The sequence below is a fragment of the Nannobrachium achirus genome, assembly GCF_963921795.1.
Source record: "Nannobrachium achirus genome assembly, chromosome: 3".
Taxonomy (NCBI): domain Eukaryota; kingdom Metazoa; phylum Chordata; class Actinopteri; order Myctophiformes; family Myctophidae; genus Nannobrachium; species Nannobrachium achirus.
In genome coordinates this window covers 34,740,691-34,756,539 of record NC_137812.1, presented here as the reverse complement: position 1 = coordinate 34,756,539, position 15,849 = coordinate 34,740,691, and the positions used below count along the sequence as shown (strand labels likewise).

The 15,849-nt window shown below is 42.8% G+C and overlaps 1 protein-coding gene across 1 annotated transcript in view; it reads right to left on the bottom strand.

Annotated features, from left to right (window-relative positions):
• Positions 1–15,849, bottom strand: part of xylt1 (xylosyltransferase I) — a gene marked incomplete at both ends in the record, with an annotated part of 120,375 nt that overhangs the window by 24,575 nt on the left and 79,951 nt on the right. The window contains 3 exons of the mRNA XM_080721676.1: positions 6,105–6,370; positions 12,421–12,597; positions 14,104–14,320. Coding sequence (XP_080577802.1) covers positions 6,105–6,370; positions 12,421–12,597; positions 14,104–14,320 — 660 coding nt within the window. The remainder of the gene's footprint in view (positions 1–6,104; positions 6,371–12,420; positions 12,598–14,103; positions 14,321–15,849) is intronic.

Genomic DNA, 15,849 nt, shown 5'->3' with positions numbered 1-15,849 from the left:
TGTGTTGTTTGTGTGCTGTTGTGCACTGAAGGATGGCTGGCCCTCAGGGCAGGCAACTTCTGGGAAAAGGAAATGGTAGCAAGGAGCACAGCTGCCCTCTCCATCTGTTCTCCATCCATCCCTCCTTCTCTCCCACTGTAGTCATCCTCTACCTCTCCTGCTTTTCCCCTCTAATGACGTGCACACATATCGTTGTTGTCATCGGGTGGAAACCTTGTATGTCCAAAACCGTTCATTTGGTATTCATCATTTAAAAAAGGATTCAAACTAGTGAAAATAGCAGATCTACAAGCACAGATCGAGGCGTTGTGTGCTTGTAGATCTGCTGTTTTCACTCGTTTTGTGCGACAGTCTTGTATGATGAAGCAGGGCTTTACTTTACAAAAAACGTGCACTTTTGAAACTTGGAGATACAAGGTTTCTGCCCGACAGTGGCGATATGCAAGAATTGGTACGCATGTATAAATGTATGTGAACAACCGTTGTGTGTGCACACACATAACGACACGAGTGCATGCACGGCATGCACGTGCCCCACGTCTAGCCTCCCTGCACACCAGTACCCACCATCTCATCATTATTCCTGCTGAGGACTGTCTACGAGTCAACCCGTCCTGGCAAATGCCAGCCTGACAAGTAGAAGAGCAAATATTTACACCCGCAAGGACAGCACTCCGCACTTTCTTTCCTTACCTAATGCCTCTTTATTTCCTCCCTTTCTCCTCCTTTCTATCTCCTCTCCTCTCCTCTCCTCACCGTGCCTGCTTCAGCCCACCTTCTCCACTGCGCTCATGGTCCCAGAGGACAAGGGACTGCCAGTATTAGAGGTAGAGGCTGGGGATTGGAGCTTAGGCTGTATACAGAAGCTCCTTTCAGAACCCCCTCCCCCCAGACAGGCACGTGCGTGCATGCATAGACATCAAAGGGGGCTTGAGTCCCTGCCCTTTTACCCGTCAGTAAAAAGTGCCCTCTCCAGACCATTAATGCTGCTATTTTCGATATTTTCACCCAAAGGCCCTTTTAGAAATTCCAGCCCCTGCCTCTCTAACATTCTCTGCACGTCCCTGCCCCCAGAACCATGTCAAGCTGTGAGACTCCAATCACCACTGCTCACGCGGCGGCAGCCCCACCCATCTTCTAAAGGTATAATTCAATTCAACATGCAAGCACACATAAATATTCATACATGTGTACTCTACATGCATACTTATGTAAGAAACACATGCGTACTGTGTTGATCTCTAGCGCTTTGCTTGTTGTACTGTAGGGCAACTATACAGGAAGGCCTGGATAGTTCAAGGTAATCCCAAATGTATTTTACAATGTTTAATACCACAATTTAGAAATACTCTGTTACAAGTAAAGCTCCTATATTCATAATTTTACTTCGGTAAAAGTACAAAAGCTTTGGCAACAAAAAAAAGTACAGTACCAAAGTGAAAGTGCTCATTATGACAAATCTTTCACAGATGAATGTCTTCTAAATCTCTCAAAAATGTAGCTCTACAAGCTCTACATGTCGCCATGCGATGCATTGTGAGCTTGTACATTAATTATATAAGAGCTTGTAGATAAGTACAAAATAGGGCCTAAATCCATCTCCCTACAATTTACATTTAGACATCTCCAACCTTCATTCTCCTTGCTCTCTCGCTCCTTGTGGTCCCAGATGGAGTACAGGGGTAGAACCAGCTGTAGCTGATAGAAGGAGTGGTTTTGAGGTTTGACAGACGGAAACATGTTTCCTCTCTCCACTCAGCTCTACCCACAGGGCTTTGTAGAACACCCACAATGCAGCAGGGGAGCGCTGGCACTGACTGGACATTCTGCTCTACTGGAGCTCTGCTTACGTGGAGCTACTACCAACTCAAAAAGCACACACTGGCAGTGTGGGAAGTAACTAAGTACATTTACTCAAGTGCTGTGCTTAGGTGGAACGCGTCCAGTAGCCTACTTTTGCTTTATTTTTTTTATTTTTTTTTAATACTTTATACTTATGCTCTGTTAGATCTCAGAGGCTTCCACTACAATTGAACGTTAGTTACTGGGTAGATTTAGATTATTATTACTAAACATTCATTGACCCTTTAGGCCCTATTTTGTACTTATCTTATCTTATCTTATATAATGTACAAGCTCACAATGCATCGCATGGCGACATGTTGTGAGCTTGTAGAGCTACATTTTTGAGAGATTTAGAAGACATTCATCTGTGAAAGATTAGTCATAATGAGTACTTTCACTTTAGTACTGTACGTTTTATCGTATTTATTTTTTGCCAAAGCTTTTGTACTTTTACTCGAGTAAAATGATGAATACAGAAGCTTTACTTGTACCAGAGTATTTCTAAATTGTGGTATTGCTACTTTTACTTGAGTAGCAAATCTGAGCACTTCTTCCACCACTGCACACAGCAGCAACGAGACGACTGGGGAATTTAAAGCACAGCACACTGTTTTATCCCCTCCAGCCTCCAACCACTGTCAAAGTACCTTTGAGCAACACTCTCAGCCGTGTCAGTGGAAAGAGACTTTGGTTGTACTAAACCCCAGATTCACATGTTTTCCCCATTCCCATTTTAATAACATAATGTACTGTATGTCTCAATTAAAATATACACAAAAGGAAAGAAAAGAAAGTGCATTTTAATTTAACTAGAATCTTCGATGGGTGTCAAGTTATAAGTAAACGTAAATGAATGAGAGAATATCAGGGTAGGCCTATCGCTGGAAAAGAGGATGTCATCAGCAAAACGTTCCTCCATGGGCAATTGTAAAGGTTAAGACATCGCTCATGTTTTAAGTGACATTGGCTCCCTGCAACTGCAGGTAATCATAGACACTCTTCCCAAATCATGTGGTTTCAGCACATTTTGCCCATGTTTGCGATTCAGCCCGCTTGAGCAGAATAAATCCACAGTTAGGGACTCACATGCTATAAAACTAAAACACAGTGAAAACAGTAGACAGATTCTAGTGGTACTCAGTTATACGAGCGATTCAAAAACGCAGAGAAGGTATTGAAGACACAACCCTACTAAAATACAACAATGCTGAGAAAAAAACATTCCTTCTCAACGTCAAAGCATGGAACCAGAGAACAACATGCGGTTTCCCCTCTCAACTTTGCCACAAGTGTCCTTTAACAGCATTTTCAAAGTAACACAAAGCCCACTAATAATACATTGGCGCCAAGGGACCGTTTCTAACACAGTAACCTACATAGACCGATCACCGCAGGCCGGCATAATTGACTGAAATGACATATTAAGTTACGAAGCACACTGCATTAACCAGAGTTCCCAGATGCTTATTGGGGCTATCTATTGTTCCCAGTGATGTGTGCTCCTGAAATGTGACGCCAACCAGAGAGAAAGTCCTTGCCGACAAACAAACCCTTTTGTAGGTTTGGGTTACTCACGGTAACCTGGGCGTATGCAGCGTATTATGACAATGGAAGTGAGGTCATTGTGAATGAACTGCACCTGTGTGGTTGTGGAAGGCCGCAGGCGAGGGCTGATACATTATGCCCGAGGCTGTATACCGTGGGTACTACTGTGGGTGTGTTAATTCACCTAGACGACTTAATTGATAATCAATCATTTAATAAATAGTCAATTAGTAATCGATCCCTAGTTTGTGCATGCTATATTAGATTAGAATAATTTATGTCACACCGGAATACCCGCGACTCTATGAGAGATACACCTGTCTTTTACGGAAGATTGCGGTTGTAAATAATGGATGGATATCTTTCTATAAAATCGCAAAGGTAAACTACTTTGATGGCAGGGAACAGTCTATAAAACCTCCTTAATTAGACAGTAAGTGGTTAATCGTTTTGTTGATAAATTAAAAAAAATATTAAATATCTATATATTATTTGATTACCGGTAATCAAAATAATTATCAATAGAATATTCGCTGAGAAAGGCCCCAGTCGCATGTGTGAGCTTGTAGATCTACTATTTTCAAAGCCTCTTTGATTTTAAAATGTTGTTTGTTTGTCATTAGTTTGTGTTTTTGCCTATAATATGACATGCCAGAAACTGGGCCACCATAGCTAAAGCAGTTAATGGAATGAATAGATTAGCATTACTGTCAACAAGGAAACTTCTTAGCAAATTGAACGGTAGTTCCACTGGGATTCACCGACAGCATGTGGAGGGAGTTGGCTGCAAACGAGGCCAGCGTGATTCCGTTATGCAGCATGCATTCTGTGAAGCATCGAAGGTCTCTGTTGTCTGCTCTGTGTTTTGGTTCAATATGAACACTGTCGGGCAGAAACCTCGTATCTCCAAGTTTCAAATTTGTATGTTTTTTTCCGCTAAGTAAAGCCCTGCTTCATCATAAAAGGCCGTCGCACGAAACTAGTGAAAATAGCAGATCTACAAGCACACAACGCCTCGCGGAGCGAGGCGTTGTGTGCTTGAAGATCGGCTGTTTTCACTAGTTTAAATCATTTTTGAAATGAGTACAAAACAAACGGTTTTGGACATACAAGGTTTCCACCCGACAACGACGATATGAACACTGGATAAACTCCAATGTCTCCTCCTCCCCTGTGAATTTTACAAAACCAACGGCAGCAACTGTGTTTGGCGAGTTCCGTCCATGTTTGGCATGGTGAGCTCTTTTAGTCGCTTGTGGTGACAGTTCAGCGTGCGCTGGCACTTTAGCTTACACCTCGCACTGACTGGTCAGCTGCTGTAGGACCTCTAGGGACGCTACAGCTTTAGCTTGCACTGCTTAGCTTGCACTGAGGGATATTCAACCTCCCTGTCATATTAGTGTGTGCGTGTGTGTGCGCGTGTGTGTGCGTGTGTGTGTGTGTGTGTGTGTGTGCGTGTGTGTGTGTGCGTGTGTGTGTGTGTGTGTGTGTGTGCGTGTGTGCGTGTGTGCGTGCGTGCGTGTGCGTGTGCGTGTAGTGTAGTGTGTGTGTACAGTATGTGTATGTGCGCGTATGTTTGTGTGTCCATGCGTGTACTTAATACATTGTTATTAAAAACATTCGTGAAAATAGCAGATCTCTCTCTCTCTCAGGGTTAATTTCTCGGTTATATGATTACAGTAATTAAACTCAATTTTAGTGTTGTCGAGTAATACAATGCATTCAACAACATCAGCGTTGAAAATAAATTACAATTTAGGAATTGGGAAGAAATAAAAGGCATACTGTACATGTAAAACTAGAAAAATGAGCTCCTTGGAGCCTGCGGCAGGTATAGCTTATTGTGGGCCAGCAATGTTTCACAGCAATTGGACGCTGTGGTCGTGATTTGAGGCATTTTGTTCAAAACGGGCCAATCCTGAAAACTTTGGAATCCAATCTTCGCCAATCAGGATGGAATATGATAAATCTGACTGATTCGTCTCGATTATATGACTATAGAGATAATTGTGTACTGATTGGCGTGATGTTTGGACAGAATCTGAGGGGTAATATCAAAAAAATGTTTTGCAAAGTGCAAATGACAGTATAAACACATACATGTGGACTGGTGCGGATGCTCCCCTAATGAGGCAAAAGTCGCCTCCCATGGTGCTATAACATGCGGATGTGATAAATTTGGAGCAGAGGTTTATAACTTAATTGGCCTTCAATGAGTCTAGGGCTGTCACGATATGACATTTTACATGACGATTAATTGTCACTCAAATAATTGGCGATTAACGATTTAATTGTGTTTTTGTCGTTGACAATTATATTTCTGTTTGGCTTTTAGGCTTTGAAGTTGCATATGGTAGATATGACACATAACCTAAATATACAAATACATTACTGACATATTTGACAACTTACTACTTAAAAAATAACATTGATAGTGGAAATAGCCGATCTACAAGCTCACAACGCGTCGCGATGCGACGCGTTGTGAGCTTGTAGATCTGCTATTTCCACTATTTCTGACATTTTTCAACATTCACGATTATGACGATTATGACAAAATAATTGCGATAATGTCAAATAATCACGATTAGACGATTATGTAATAATTGTGACAGCCCTAAATGAGTCTGCATGCAAAGTGCCTGGCGGAGACAAATGCGATTTCCGGTTAATTTCCCAGCCCTATAGTACAACATAATATAAACACATCTAACCTGCAGCTATTGTCCTTGGGGTTCCCCTGCAGCGAGGCAGCAGCCCTGGCCAGGCCCAGCCTGGAGAAGGAGTGGTAGTGTGTGAGCTGTGTGTCTGACAGGCTGGCCACTCCATCTGGTTCATCATACACCGCCTCCCAGTAGGCCTGGAGGCCCGGGGTCCCCTGGGGGAAGGGTCCAAACAGGTAGGAGTCCAGCTGGTTCACTATCTCCTGGTTGACGCTGGCTTCAAACTTCCTGGCAAAGAAGGTGGGCCGAGCCGTTTGCTGCAGAGGACGAGCACAGCAGGGAGAGGAGAGATAAAGAGGGGGGGGGGGAAGAAGATTAAGAAAATGGTGGCATGTTGAGAGGACAGGGAAACGAAGTGGTGGTGATGTGCAGGGGTGTCACAAGGGGAGGAAAAGTGGGACTGAGTTACTAGGGCTACTAGGGTTACTAGCTAATGAAAAATAGCAGATATACAAGCTCCCAGTATGGCACCGAGTGCCGCACTGCGAGCTTGTAGATCTGCTATTTTTGAAAAGTCGTGAAAATGTGTGCCAATCTTTGAATATGCCAGTATGTATTTTTTAAGCGAGCATTTGTAACTCAAATTTTGCTTCTGGGGGGTCCCTGCCCTGGAACTAAATATTTTGAGATGGGGGGTCCGTGGCCAAATACATACATACAAAAAGTTTGAGCACCACTGACATAGAAACCTTAAAAAAATAAAATAAAATGCTTTTTATCGCTGGCAAAAAAAACCTGCATTTTGATTTCTTTCACCAAAAAACCTTAGAAGGATTTAGAAGACATTTATAGAATCGGGTCAAAAATATTCAAAGACTTGAGTAGCAGATCTACAAGCTCACAGCTCCGCAGTGCCGGGCTGTGAGCTTGTATATCTGCAGTTTTTCAATAGTTAAAGCACAAAATAATGTGTATTATTGCCCCCCATGAAGAACATTCATGGGGGGCCCACAGTGAATCCTTGTACCCAGGGCCCAGAATTTGGTGCGACACCCATGGTGATGTGTGTGTGGGTGAGTGATAGGAGGAAGAGAGACCGAAAGGGAGAGAGATACTGAGAGAGAGAAAGAGAGTGGTGTACCCTGAAACAGTTTAGCTGGGCTATGTGACACAGTGGCATGTCTGCACAAAGTGTACGTATTATATCAAAGCTGTTCTCGTTTTATCGCTGGCAGAGCTAATAGTATGGCTGTATGTCATGTTTACGGCTCTGTATCTATACAGAGCCTGTTGGCCATTCAGGGCCATGGTGTACCCCCTACCAACATCAAAGAAGTTTAGATTTCGCATTAATTCACGGAGGAAACCTATCTAACGTCGTTGTCGAGTGGAAACTCTGTATGTCCAAAAGCGTTCGTTTTGTATTTATCATTTAAAAAATGAACTAAACTAGTGAAAACAGCCGATCTACAGTACAAGCAGGGTGCGAGGCGTTGTGTGCTTGTAGATCTGCTGTTTTCACTAGTTTTGTTTAACAGCCTTTTATGATGAAGCAGGGCTTTACTTAGCAAAAAAAAAACATACACATTTGAAACTTGGAGATACAAGGTTTCTGCCTGACAGTTTTCTTTCTTCTTTTTTTTCTGAGTGGCATAACAACTCTGCCATCTCATGAGATGCCTCCTAGTCAGAGTTTGTGATAGGAGATCTGTGAGGAACCAGTATGCCACGTTGCAATGTATATTGATGAAACTTCCTCGAGGGAGTATTCACAGTGGGGGGCCGAGAGTACGATAAAACATTTAAAGCATTCGCGTCAGATGTTTTTTTTTTCTCTCTCCTTTATTTTCTAGTGGTGAAAGAAGTGAGCCAGATGATGGACTGATGAAAGGGTGATCGCTTTAATCACTTAAGCCGTATATACTTGACTTTTCACCAAAATGTTCACCTCCCAAAAAAATCATGTTGTTAATAGTGTCCTCTTGCTCATCATCCATCCATCCATCCATCCATCCATCCATCCATCTATACATCCATACAGGGACGTGCAGAGAATGTTAGAGAGGCAGGGGCTGAAATGTCTAAAATGGCCTTTTAATGAAAATATCGAAAATAGCAGACCTCCAAGCTCGTCGCAGTGCTCACAACGCGTCGCAGCGCGACGTGTTGTGAGCTTGGAGGTCGGCTATTTTCAATGCTTGACTTCTAGTGAGAGGGCAATTCTTTCAACATAAGATGCTGCAATCAAGTTCAGGAGAGTTTAGACAAGGTAATTCTCTTGAATGCTGCCTTCAGGTACAATATGGCATGGAAAGAGGGCACTTGCGTTTCTTTCACCACAGTAAAAACCGCAATCATGGTCTGGAGAGGGCACTTTAGGATAAAAGGGTAGGGGCTCAAGCCACCTTTGATGTCCACATATGTGTGCACGTACCTGCATCCATACATCCATACATCCATATTTTTCCCTTCTTCGTCAAATTCAAATTTTGGATTTTCCATTGGTAACACTGTCTGGCCTCTCTTCACCCACCCCTCCCCTACCCTCCGCCCACCCACTCTCTCCATCCCACATGCATAGTTGTGTGGTTGTGGTTGACAGTGCATCATGAAAACCACCACCTACACCATTTGGCAGACACACAACGGTCGCTTTTCAGTCCCAGACACTGTTCGGCACATTGCACACCTCCACACAACCTTCTGCAAAGGCAGGAAGGGGGGTTAATCAAGCTGGGGAAAGGCACAAATCTGGCTACAAAGCCTTTTCTCACTTGAGGACTGAAAATGTGGGGGGGATTCAGTATGGTCACACTCCCATTCTGAGACACCACTCCTTAAGTGAGAAATTCTGAACGTGGTAAGAATGCAGCATGAAAGATCTCACTTTGAAAGACACCACATTTATAGCGGGGGAGATGTTTTCTGGTCGCCTGTCTTGTCCGCAATGTGGAGGTCTGGAAGCATCAGCAATGTTTCACCTTGCCTGTCTGTGAAATAGACTTTTCACACAACCTTTCTTTGTCTACAATATCATTTTGTGAATATTTTGAAGCCAATTGGAATTGGAAATTGCAACTGCTTTCATAACAGTGTATTTTGAGATTTTTATTTTATATAGTAACTTTTTTAGTTTTTGCCTTTATTTTTGATAGCATAGCATGCAGCAAATCCACCACTTGGCTCGGGAATCGAACCCGGGCCGGGACACACTGTCAGGCATCAAAGCGTATATCTATAGGTGCTTTCAATGTTGTTCTATGTTATTTGGTATTCTGTAACTTGTTGATTTAAATGTTTTGTCTTCATGTTATTGAAACGTTTCGTGTTGCTGCTAATCCCTTGAAAAAGTGATCTTGCATCTCCACGGGATTTACAGTTTTAAAGTATAAAACCTAATTATCTCTATCCTCTTCCACTGTACTAAATGATATACCCTCTCTCACTAGATTGGACAACACACACTGTCTTATATGTTTAACGATTTAAACAGAGACAAACCTTGATTCTGATTGGCTGGTTTCCCTTTAATTGTTGTGGTATATGAGACTATAATCCACACCTTGGATCAGTTTATATCAAACCCAGGTGCGTTATTTCTTTCCACAGTGTTCCACAGTGCACCAATTATATGCACCTGTGGTGTTGGCAAAAAAGCTGGGAACTATACTTTCTTGTGGCTGGGAACTACTTTCTTGCAGACCTTTGTAGTGAATTATTAGTGAAATAGAACAGTTTTAATTGGTACATGTCTATATGATTTTTCATGTTGCCATATTGTATGTAACCGTTTTAGAAAAGCAATAAGCCACGTGTTGTGAGGTTCGCCTCGTGTCTCACCACACCTCTCAGACGTTATAAAATACCAGGTAACCACATGCCTCTTGTAGCTTATTGCTTCAGTATATGAGTGGTGACAGCCAGACCCAGCAAGATGCCAGGGGAGCAGCGGTTAGCTCAAGGTTGGCAGAAACCATGGCGTTTACAGAGATGAAGTCACCACCATAACTTTGAATTTGTGTGTATACAGTACCGTATGAGAAAGAGAGTGCCTACAGGACTTGACATAATAGCCTATTTCACCGTGGCAGAATATATATCGTCACTGTCGGGCAGAAACCTTGTACGTATCTCCAAGTTTAAAATGTGTACATTTTTTCGCAAAGCAAAGCCCTGCTTTATCATACAAGGCCATCGCACAAAAGTAGTGAAAACAGCAGATCTACAAGCACACAAGTTGTGTTTTCACTAGTTTAAATCATTTTTAAAATGATAAATACAAAACAAACGGTTTTGGACATACAAGGTTTCCACCCGACAACGACAACATATTTCCTTAGCTAACTCTTTTAGGAGTTCAGTAACGGTCGGTCGACAACAATATTGGCAACACCATGGTTGTGTTATCACCACTTTTATTTTAAGAAGCTATACTCTACCTTGCATGCCTGCTGAATAGATTTGATACTAAATAAGAGACAGTACTGTAATGTAATCTTTCCTCTTTGCAATTATCGCTATTGGCATTATCTTCACACCATATACTGTGATAATATGTGAGGACAGGACCAGTTAATGTAAAACCCTGCACTTCCAGCATACGGGTGTGTTTTTGATAACATGTGCCAATACACACCCACAGACAAACACACAGGCACATGCACGCACATGCACGCACACGCACGCACGCACGCACGCACGCACGCACGCACGCACACACACAGGGACGTGCAGAGAATGTTAGAGAGGCAGGGGCTGACATTTCTTAAAAGGGCCTTTTCGTGAAAATATCGAAAATAGCAGACCTCCAAGCTCACAACGCGTTGCAGCACGACACGTTGTGAGCTTGGAGGTCAGTTATTTTCGGTGCTAGATACCATTAAGCATAACCAGTAAGACTCCCTAATCGGGAGATAAGCGACCGTTGGTCGCTTATCTCCACAAATATCACAACCTCCACCTCTCACGTCATACGGGTAGCCATAGTTACACCTGGAATGTTGAATCTCCATATATGGAGATAACCTACGCATCACACAAAGTCTGACCTCACCAGCCCATACTTGGGCATGGACGACTTATATCTCCATATACGGAGATGGCCATATATGGAGATACGATGACATCACAGAGTCCACAGCTGATGATGTGGCGTGATGTCATACAATACACAAACAAGCCCTATATAAAGGGGCAATTCTCACCAGGGAAGAGAGCATTGCCTGGAATGTTGAATCTCCATATATGGAGATAACCTACGCATCACACAAAGTCTGACCTCACCAGCCCATACTTGGGCATGGACGACTTATATCTCCATATACGGAGATGGCCATATATGGAGATACGATGACATCACAGAGTCCACAGCTGATGATGTGGCGTGATGTCATACAATAAACAAACAAGCCCTATATACTGATGCGGAGATATGAGCAGGGCAAAGGTGTGACGTGTGACGTGTGACCGACCGACCGACCGACCGACCGACGGACGGACGGCCGGTGGAGGTTTTCATAGTAAACTGCTCCCTGACGGTCGCAATCAAGTCAATACTGGGATTTCTACACAGATATTGCAATTCTTTGAACATAAGATGCTGCAAGTCCGGAGAGTTTGGACAAGGCAGTTCTCTTGAATGCTGTCTTCAGGTATGACATGGAAAGAGGGGGGGGGGGGCATTTTCATTTCTTTCACCATAGAAAATGTGCATTAATGGTCTGGAGAGGGCAACTTTTACAGACGGGTAAAAGGGCAGGGGCATGTATATGTGTGTACTAGGGCATTAACGACTTGTGATTTTTGCAAGTCGACTCGACGTCGACTTGATGACGTCATCACATCACACACGACCCCCCGATTATTTGGGGGGATCCCCAGATGATTAACTTAATGTGAAACATTGTTTTCTCACTCTACAGTAAACAAACCAACATAAAGTTTAAGTATGTGGGTATCTTCACATTTCTAAAGTGCCAATTTAAGGACTTTTTAATACTTCTAAAATGACAAATTAAACATTGTCCAAATTGTCAAATATATAGAGGCAGAAATTGTGAAAATAGCCGATCTATATGCTCACGACGCCTCGCAACGCGAGGCGTTGTGAGCATGTAGATCTGCTATTTTCACAATAGAAAGTTTTTTTTTTTTCGACTTTCGTCTTTCGTCTCGGCTTTCGTCTTTCTCTGGTGGGAGTCGACTTGTGTAATGAAGTCGACTGAGTCGACTTGTCGACTTTTTCGTTAATGTCCTAGTGCACGTACCTGCAACCACACACACACCCGCTTGCCTTTTGTGTCTATTTGTTTGTCCCCAAGCACCTGCAGTGCCAAGCCCATTACACAGTTAGTATGTACTAGTGTACCTGGAAGCGGTGGAAGTCAGCGGGCTTGAAGTCGTTAGGGGAGCAGCCGCACCAGTCCACTATGTGTTTGTACTGGCATTTACAGCCCAGCTTCCTGTTCCAGTTGGTGATGCGCAGGTTGTTGTCCATCATGCTCGCACAGTGGGCACTGTTCTCCAGCACTGTGTGGAAGAACGACTGGGGACCGAGGGAGAGAAACAGAGATATACAGAGAAAGAATGAGAGAGGGAGAAAAGAGAAAATGTGAAACTCTGGTTTCACATTTCACAAACAAGGAATGTATCGTCGTTGTCGGGTGGAAACCTTGTATGTCCAAAACCTGTTTTGTATTTATCATTTTAAAACGACTTAAGATAGTGAAAATAGCCGATCTACAAGCACACAACGCCTCGCACCGCGAGGCGTTGTGTGCTTGCAGATCTGCTGTTTTCACAACTTTTGTGCGACAGGCTTGTATGATGAAGCTGGGCTTTACTTTACGAAAAAAGATGCTTTGAAACTTGGAGATACAAGGTTTCTGTCCGACAGCAACGGTATATTAGCTCATAAAAAAACAGAAGCTAATTCTGGTATACCATCAGAGAGAGAGAGAGAGAAAAAAAAACATTCTTATTCTCTCACATCCTATTATGATTCCATATTGGCTTTCAAGGATTTCATTTGTTACCTCTAGAACCAATTTAAATAGAAATACATACTATTTAACCCATTAAAACTTGGAAAGCTGCTGTGTAATTTATTATTTTTGCGTTTTTCTTTTTTTTTTTAAATAGCAGATATAAAAGCTCACAGCACGTCACGTTGGTACATCTGCTATTTTTGAACATTTTTGAAAAATCTTGCGAGAAGGCATTTGTAGAATCGTTCTCAAGTCTTAATGGGTTAAAAAAGTGTAGTATACTGTACACCATGAGTCAGACTCAGGCAAATACTTGGGCAGGTGGTGGACATAGTCATACTTACTGTATATGACGTGAATATGACAGTGCCGAGTAGCTGTGTGTGTGTGAGGTACCGGTACTTATAATTAGGGATGGGTATCGTCTGCAATACTTTTAATGGTATCGATCACACAACGTCGATACTATCGGGTATCGGTTCACGTAAAAACGAACGATACCTCGTTTCGATACTCTGGAACGCACCCCTGGCCGGTCGCATCTGTAACATGTTGGGCTACTGAGAGTTTAATGACTGCTTTAGTAGGCTACACTCGTTACTGTGGAAAATAGCCGACAATAGCCTATAATGTTTATTATTATGATGATTATCCAACGTCTATACTCTCCGCTCCGCCACACTGTGTGATCATCATCATCACCTCTGCTCTACCGCAGCAGCGAGTCACCACTCTTTCCGTGTTGAAGTTAAACTTAAATAAAAAGTATCGAAAATGGTATCAAAAAGGGTATCGTATCGATTCCCAGGTATCGAAAAAGGAATCGTATCGATTCAAAGGTGAACGATACCCATCCCTACTTATAATATACAGTACGTACTTGATATAGTCTTTTTTTTCACTCTATACCAAATGCTATTTTTTGGCAAATGTTCCGCCCCAGGATAATGAATTTTGATTATCGCGATAATATCGTAAATCGCGATTTCTTTGGTCACAATAATCGTGATATGACATTTTCATATTGTCCCATCCCTAGCCCACATGCGTCTGTGCATATTTACTTCAGCAGGCAGCAGTGTGTAGGCGTAGAAGCGCTTCATGCTGGTGACCAGGTCATCCTGAGAGTTGATGACGTACTCCACGAACATGCGATTCAGCAGGAACCAGTCAGAGCCGCCGTCCACCGAAATGCCTTCCGGGATTTTGCGATCGCCCAGCCTCCACATGTGGGTGTCGCACTCGAAAAACAGCCGATCCAGGCCCTGCTTGCGAATAAACCTAGTGATGATCACACGCACAAAACGTTCTATGGTTAGTCTGCTGTCACTCTGGGTTTGCTGCATGAAGGTGTTCCAAGCAAGCACATTATAAACACACTATAATAATTACTATTTAGATCAGTGGTTTTCAACCGGTGGTCCGGGGACCAACAGTGGTCCTTGAGGGGGGTTCCAGGTGGTCCCCAGCTAAATGATGGAGAGTTGGTAACCAAATGGACCCTTATAGATCTCCTATAGACTCCAGAGAGTGTAACATTAAACCATCAATTTACGCTCTCAAGAGTTCCATTGTTGTTAAACATCTGCATTAGTTAATTTGAGCTACGGTACAAGAATTCTCCGCGATTAGAGAATGTAGAAGAATTGTTATTTTGATAAAAATGTGCCTGTTTATCTCTCCTATGGTACCACATTAACACAGCATTAGACTCGGAAACCCAGAATTCTTTAGGCGATCGGAAGAAAAAGAAGCCTGGGCGATCGCGTTATGATCACTGTTGTAGGAAGTGTAGAATTTCCCTAACCAATCAGAGTGCAGAGAGCGTCGCACCAAATGTGTTGATGTCATGACGCACCAGCGTTCTCTGCGCTGAGCAGAGGAGCAGAGGGGGGTGGGGGGAGGAGAACACATGCTATTGGCTGGAGACTTGCGGAGAGACACACCGCGCCCGCCCATCTGCCTACACTAAACTGTCCGTGTTAGGTTAGAGTGACACAGCATGGAACTCAAAATCTTATCCAACACTAACAAAACGTTTTGAGTTTTAGAGGCTAATCTCAAGGGGCATCGGGGGCAACAAATCTTTTAAAATGGGGGTCCATGGCTTATACAGATCAATTTAGTGGTCCTTGACATGAAAAGGTTTGAGAAAAACACTAATATAGGCCTACAGTACAAATAGAAACAGTGATATACAGACAGTACAGTAGGTTTCTCTAATAGAGCCCACTAAAGGATCGTACAGTCTGGTGATATAACCAGGGCAGGAATTTCAGGGAGGCCATGAAGGCCATGGCCGTCGTTGCCCCTCAGTTTGGCCTTGTGCCCCTCCAAAAAATGTCACTGTGGCCACAGTGAATGCCAGTTCACTGCCTTAATGCCCCAGCAGCTGACTCTACCACTTTATGTAGACACCAGTGTCTTGTTGAGTCCCAATTTTTAAACCAATCCAGTATCTTTGATTTGTGCAGGGCTGAGCATCAGATTGTAAATACCCATGTATTTATTTCACGGCAGATATTATACAGTACATATTAAATTTAACCCTTAAATTCAATTAATTCTTTCAAGGGACTAAAATCGTGTTTTATTTGATGGCCTTCCTGCCCTGGCATTTTGCCTTTGTGCCCTAAAAAATGGACAACCCCAAAGGCCAAGTGGCCTTGCCCCTAAAATGATGAAATTCCAGGCCTGGATGTAACAGTAAAATAAGATAGTTTAACATTTTACAAATATCATAACTGTAAATGTTAATATTGTCGATAAGATACCATTGTTTTTTACAAGGACAGTAACACCCTGTGTGG